General features: G+C 40.6%; 1 protein-coding gene across 1 annotated transcript in view; it reads left to right on the forward strand.

Moving 5' to 3' along the window:
- Window positions 1–7,577, forward strand: part of phkb (phosphorylase kinase, beta) — a 71,485-nt gene that overhangs the window by 27,358 nt on the left and 36,550 nt on the right. Inside the window, exons 10-12 of the mRNA XM_008310740.3 lie at window positions 487–684; window positions 4,476–4,533; window positions 5,493–5,570. Of these exons, the coding sequence (XP_008308962.1) occupies window positions 487–684; window positions 4,476–4,533; window positions 5,493–5,570 (334 nt within the window). The remainder of the gene's footprint in view (window positions 1–486; window positions 685–4,475; window positions 4,534–5,492; window positions 5,571–7,577) is intronic.

Here is a 7,577-nt window from a genome sequence, read left to right on the forward strand (position 1 = left end):
TTTTAGCTTCACGCTGTTTAAATCTGTGTAAATATGTTGTAGGATGGAAGGTGTAAGAAGTACTTGTGCATTTACTGCAGAATTAACAGCACGATGATTATTTGGAAAATCTTCTCAAATGTGTTACGAACAGAAAAATCTCGTCAAGTTGCACAAAGAGTCTTGACACTTAGCTGAGTACAAAAGCCAAATCACGGTGTAATCCATCGTCACGGTGAGTCAGTCACAAAACAGCAGCTCCGCACACACCGGGAAACGCTGCCAAAGATATCGTGTAAAATGTAATCCAGTTTGGCTTACAGGTAAACGTCGGGGTGAAAGCAAGGCTAAGATGAAGAGACTGAGAACTGATGATGTGAATAGAACTAAAGTGTCTGCACAGAAAATACAACATTAATAATAATAATATGATAGACAAGAGGAAAACCCTTGTTTATTGGAGTAAAGTATTATTAATCTACAACGTTTGTCTTCTTCTTGGTGCAGAACACCGATGCGGCGTTACTCCCGACCATCAGCTATCCAGCGTTTGCGGTGGACGACGACGTTCTGTCCAGTCAGACACTGGACAAGATTGTTCGCAAGCTGCGTGGAAGATACGGCTTCAAACGTTTCCTCCGCGACGGCTATCGCACCGCTAACGAAGACAAGGATCGTCGCTACTACAAACCCGCTGAGATGAAGGTGAGTGTGGATGGATCTGGTTTGTGCTTTAGTCATGTGATCTACTGACCAGGTAGGTTGGTATTTTTAGGTAATTGTTAATTAACGCAGATGTAAAAACATTCAAAAGTAACTGATCCTCACAACTCTCCGACCTTAGGTGGAGGTTTTCAAGGATTGGAACACATTTGTATTCTGTAGAGAAAAACTGTAACTTCACTACAATCACCCAATAGCCCCACCTAATGGTAGCATTAATCCTAAAAGATTGAAATGGTTGTGTTCATTCTGTAAAAGTTTGACTTTTTTTTTTCGAACAAAAAGCTTGAAAACCAATTTTAGCTCAGACTGTCCCCAGAAAACGTCAACTTCTGACAAAATGATGAAACATTCCCCGGAGCATCCCCTCTCATGATTTGTCAGAATGAGCAAATAAGAATCTCAGTGTGAAGCTAAAGATTTTTGCATTAGGAGCTGAGGCTTTTTTTATTTTTACAATTGATGTTCGGACTGAGACAAACGAGGCAGTGAAGGAAGGAAGTAGCAAACAGGGCCAATGGGAGTGACCTTTGGACCCGGGGACATTCAGCAGTTGGCAGTTAATGTGGCTGCAGATCAAATGTCTATATTCACTGTGTGATTCAGAGCTGTGGGAAGCCAAGTTTGTTCCCTGATCCCTGAACAGTTTAGACTGGTTGTCAAAACTGCATCAGCTACAAAGATTAGAGGTTCGGTCACAGCATCCTAAATAAGTATAATCTCCTAAAAAAAAAAGAATAAAGTGCGGTCAATTTCAGTACATTGTTACCTGACACTGTATTTGTACTCAGACCTGAACAGTTACTGTGTCACATCCAAAAGAAACAAACAACCAAAGCAATCTTTCTCTTCAGAGTGGCTGAGCTCACCCTCAGAGACAGACCCAGGCCTCGGAACAATCAATAGAGGCTGATCTCAGTAGAGCCTCCATCAGGATGTCTGTGGTATTATCTTTTTTTTGGGAGGGGGGACTAATACACAATGGATCTCCCATTTGGAAAGTTGGAAAAGCCGTTGTTATCTCAGTTAGATGATGGGCTCCTTTATCCTGTATCTCTAGTATTAAAAACTCAGACTTAACATCTATTTATCTATTTATTTATTGTTCTAACGCAGCTGAACACAAAGAAAGGTTAGGCTGGGAGTAGAAATCCGTTATTGTTGTGTTTCTTAAATGGACTTTTCTAAGATTTGGCAGAATAATCACAGCTCTCTCAGCTGTCGCAAGGAGATAAATATGAGCCGAAATAAAAATAAAAAGTCACACTTTTTTATTTAGCTTTTCATATAAAGAAAAACTACAGCATTTTTAGAACATCCTGAATATTAGATTGACTTCAAATAAGTATAATCTCCTCTGATACTACTACTACTGCAACTTGGAGTATCTGCAGATACTGATATCAATCCTACTCCTTCTTTTCTGCTCCAGCATGTTGTAGGTTCCTGGTTCTGATGCTACTGTGTCCCTGTTTACGAAGTGTCGTGTGTCAGAGTTAAGTTTAGCATCTGTGCTAAGGTACCAGATCAGATGGGCTGTTTTTGTTGTTGTTTTTTGCGATGTTCAATCCTGACATTTTGACCAATATCGCACTGATACCGATCCTTGGTATCAGATTGGACCATCCATACAGTATATAGTATTCATGAATGTGGAAAGTAGCGAGATATAAGCTGATATTTAAACAAGAAAAAAGATGTTTTTGTAGAATTTAAATACATTTTCTCTGTTCCTTTTTCTCTGCACTTGTCAGAAATTTATAAATGTTGAAATTAGGAGGTAATTGGAGGAAAAACAAAAGAAAAAAACCATACTGGACAAAGAAAGAGAGTGATGAAAATGTTCAGTTATCTTCATGCAGGGAAGCTGTTTGGTCCTAATCCTAGTTGTACTTTGAATCTTGCCTTTTTTTTCTTTTTTTCTTTTTGTTAAAGCAGCACAGCCAATGCAGAGGAAACCGATTTTAATTCTGCAGCTCCGTCTCAGCTCTCCCAGCCGTAGGAGGCAGATTTATGTGAATAGACACTGATGCCAGTAAAGTTTCAGACGGTAAACAAATGATCGCTGCTGTTGCCATTTGATTTCCATCAACTAACAGGAATATATTTGTTCCTACATCAGCAAATACAGCAGCCGAGAGGACTCCTGGCACAGTCGCATTATATACTGTAGAAATGTGCCAGGTGCTGGTTTATTGCGTAATGCGGTAAATATTTTTGTAGTCGTAAATTCTTAAATAAACCCGCTGACTGCTGTGGATTATTGAGAAAGGAGGAAGAACCTGCAGGTTTGGAGAAGTACGAGAGTGAGGAAGGTGCTCTGGGTTTCTGCATCTTTTTCTGAGTGATTATTTCACACTCGTTCATAAATCGGCAGAGGAGGGCGTGTCTGAGGAGGAAGAGTAGTCCCTGGTAGACCTGGGTCTCGCTGCAGAAGACGTCAAGAGAGCTTGTTGTTGTTGTTGTTGTCTAAAGAGACAATTGACAGCAGGGCGGACGCCCGTAGTCCCCGACTGTTTACCATCGACAGGAAGCAGCAGCCTGTGTGATAGACAGTTTTACCAATCAGTGGAGCCGCTCAGGCAAAAAACTCCAGGGATTCTTGCCTGTTTACAGCCTCAACAGTCCAAGAAGCACAGGCCTCGCTGGGTGACTGCCTCAGCTCTTGGTTTTTTGTCTTTTTTAAGTCTTCCTCCCGTTTGCCACAAAAACAAAAAACACCTCTTCCTCTAATTCTCTGCCTTTTTCTGCTCCCTCCTGTATTTGACTCGTCTCTCAACATCTGACGGCCGCAGTTGGTTCTTATCGCGGCTGGATCCTGGTTTGAAGCCACGTGTACCTACATTATCACAGCGTGCAGACGTTAATGGAGGCTGTAGTCAGTTTGGCTGTAGCTATATTTGAACTGAATTTGGTTCTATATAATCTGGACTTTTGTTTCTCTTTGGTGTTTATGTGAAATTCATAGAGATAAAAAACAAAGGCTTTACAGATTAGAGTGGGTGTTCACTTTGGAATTGAGGTTCAAATTCACGAAGGTCACGACCTCTGCCTCTCACATGACCTGTTGATGATACCAGGCCACATCATGCATTTCTGCTGAATTGTCTGTAGGTGAATGTGAGCAAAATGAGTCGGACTCATGAAAAATGACGATTACATTTTTTTGTTTTTTTAATTTATTGTTTTGTTTTAAATTTTTTGCGTGATGTTTATCACTTTAGATCAGTGGTTTTTTTTTAATTTCTCCTCTGTACCACCTGAGAAAACATTGATCTCTCTGAGTACCACCATGATGACCAACAGTAGAATACAGCAGCGTAGGCCTTCACTGTTAGCTTCCACCAAAGAGGAGAGATGTTTATAAAGATGTTTTTTTTAAGGAGAGATGTTTATAAAGATGTTTTTTAAAGATGTTGTATTAGTTGTGCATGGTATGTTTCAGATTTATTCAGTTGAAAATGTAAATGTGAAAATAGGAATTTTCCCCACATAACACTAGAGAGCGCTCGGTACGCGTACCATAGTTTGAGAACCACTGCTATAGAGAATAAACATTCAGCTAGGTTAGAACTCCAGGTCGAGTTAGTCGTCTCTCCCTGGAAGAATCACTACTCTAATTTATTCTGTTAATTATCATTCACAGTGCTGCGTGTGCTGCATGGTGCCTTTTTTTGAGCTGCCTCTAAAGTCAAAGTCATCTGCTTCTCTGCCCGCGACTTCTTTTTGAAATGGAAAAGCAATAATCCCTCTCCTCTCTGTCTCTTTTGCAGCTTTTTGATGGAATCGAGTGCGAGTTTCCCATATTTTTCATCTACATGATGATTGACGGTAAGCCTTGTTCTGTCCATAGTTGCCGTTGCTGCGTCTCAAGTGGGTCCTTGCGATGATGGAAGACAGACTTTGTCCCATCTGACAGGAAATTACTTTTTTTTTTGTTTGCCAGGCTTTACAGGACCTTTAGACACTCTTTAAATGAAATGTAACGTGTAAAAAAGTGAACGACACGATAACGATCGTAATGTTGAAACATTTACGTGTCAGACTTGTCCAAGATCAAAGATCTGAATTATCATCTTTAGGTTATTAGTCTGAACACATTTTATTTTATATTGAGACATCCATCTAATGTAGGGGTGTCAAACATGCGGCCCGGGGGCCAAAACCGGCCCACCAGGCAGTTCAATCCGGCCCGCTTGATGAATTTTTAAAATGGACAAAATAAATAAATAAAAAAATAAAAAAATACACAAACACTTCTTCTTCAGGATATTTTTTCTAAAAATATGTTTCATTAAATTTGAATGAATACTAGATACTACCTAATATATTTGTACTTGTTTGCATGAAAACAAAGAGAAAAAACATGGTCGTATTGTCATTTGTAGTTAATGATGTTATGATTGTACTGGTCCGGCCCACGTGACAACTAATGAGGTTGGACGTGGCCCATGAACCAAACTGAGATTGACACCCCTGATTTAATTAGCTTAACCCTGGTGGGCCACAAAAAATGACGTGGCGGGCCAGATTGGGCCCGAGAGCCTTGAGTTGGACATACGTGTATATTTACCTGCTGGAAAGATGATTAAACTGTGTAATAACAGTTAACTAAATGACTGAGGTGTTAGCTAAAATAAAGTGGACAAAAATCCTTCTTCTGTGGCAACAAATCATCTGTGTCCATTTAATAAAGACAGTCTTTGATATTTATGTCTACGTTTTTCTAGGCCTCTTATTAACCCTGTTTCTTGTGTGTGTGTGTGTGTGTGTGTGTGTGTTTGACACAGGGGTGTTCAGAGGGAATAAAGCTCAGGTTGAAGAGTACCTAGAACTCCTCCAGCCCGTCATCTTTCAGTCCTATGAAGGTGAGTCATTACCAACCTGTTCACCTCACATCAGTTCTTCTTCTGCTCCACTCTAGTTTTATCATCTGCCGACATGAATTCTGATTCGTCACAAAGTGTTACATCCTTAATGAGCAGGATGTCTGGTCTCTGCTTCATCATCATTCACCAGAACCTAATGACCACTGAAATGTGAAGTTTCATTCGTGGGTTGGATGTATGAGGGAGCGAGTGAACATTTTTGTCATTAAAATGACTTTGTTTCAAAGCATTAAACAATGGGCAGGTGTACGATGTCAGGTTAACGTGGTCCAAGTTGGCAATGAAGGTGGGAGAACTGGGTCTCGGTGTCTTCAAAACTGCAGCACTGTAGTGTTCGTGGAGAGTCCGACGTGGTCAGTATCCATGAAAAGTGGTCAGTGAGAGAAAAAGCAATGAACTGACCTCAGGGTCACGGCCAGTTGAGGAGTTAATAATTCATGAGGGGATGAAGGCCAGTCTAAATGGTTCGATCCATCAGAGGAGCTACTGTAACTCATACAGTAGAGCTGCTCTATAAGCTATGGCTGGGGTTGATAAAAAAAAAATGTGTCAGAGCCCATGCAGACCTGTAGCCCCGTCCACCACCAAAAAACTGCTCCGGTGTTTTTGGAATGCTCGTCTAGAAACACAAGGCGCCAGGATCCACCATAGGTGGAGGACCAGTCATCGCAGAGACACGGTTACGTTGGACGATCGTCCTACCTTAGCACATCTTCAGCTCATGTAATGTCCATAGAAACAATGTCTCTGATGTCTCTGTGATTGACGTAGGTTGTAAATCTAGGTCCCACCTTGCAGCTGATAGCACTTTAGTTGCTCCTAGTCCTGGTGCCAGATACTGAGGAACATCTCCAAAGGTCTGTGTGTGCAGAATAGTAATGATAAAGTCACTGTCAAATGTCTCTCGTGTGAGTATCTGGGACACAGCGATAGCTGATTGAGGACGTCTCGCTGAATGGATCTGATAGAACGATCAGGTCGCACAGACACTTACGGGAGTTCAACTCACTTTATGTCTCAAATATATAGCTGTGCCAAGTCTAATAGACTTTAGTACAAGTATGACTTTTGAAGACGTTCTACAAATGAAGGACACATTTCCCTAAAAGTAACCTCACTGCTCGATACGTCTAAATAAAACTGCAAATACGACAGAATGGGTTTTCTTGGCAATTCTACCTCAAGCAGCAGAGATAGAAGGAGCAGTAACATAGGCCTGAACATCAGTGAGGAATGATGTTGAGGTATAGTAAACATTAAACAACAGAGTTAATTTAATCAATTTAAATGGATGGATAGATAGAAAATCAAATGATACAATAATGAAGTTTAGAAATATATTTCCATTTGACAAAACACTGTAAACATTTTCCCTAATGGCTGCCAACACCACGTCTCAACCGTTGCCTGTACTGAATAGACCAACTAAATCAAATAAAACATCACTTCGATTTACATCTGTCACCTTTTAGTCCGACCTTCAGCTCCTCCTAACCTATAATTTCCTCCTGTAATAAACAGTTATGTAGACGTTGGCCCTGGTGTTTGTGACATTCATAAACCGGGCGTTCTGCAGCAACATCAAAATGCATAATTCTATTCCAGCTTCCCGCTAATAAACATTCTTTATTCTGTCGACTAAAATATCTCTGCTTTAGCTCCTTTCCCCCCGCTGTAGTCTGGGAGCACAGTAATAACTATGCTAATTTCACAGATTTTAATAAATGTTCCATAATTGGAAACCAGGCTGTTTCCAAACTGGCATAATCACTTGTCTTAAACAATAATGAACTGATTTGTTCCCAGGCTCAGCAGGCAGGCCTAGCTGTTTTCCTACATACTAATGATACATTCAGTTCCTCTAAATTCTCCTCTGAACGAAATTTATCCCAAACCGTCACCAATACTACAAATGTGGAATTAACAGATACCAGATTACAGATTATCTGTCGAGTTTCAAGAGGTCGTTCACCGCCACACGCTGAG

The sequence above is a fragment of the Cynoglossus semilaevis genome, chromosome 5 (genome assembly GCF_000523025.1).
Source record: "Cynoglossus semilaevis isolate Cse_v1.0 chromosome 5, Cse_v1.0, whole genome shotgun sequence".
NCBI lineage: Eukaryota > Metazoa > Chordata > Actinopteri > Pleuronectiformes > Cynoglossidae > Cynoglossus > Cynoglossus semilaevis.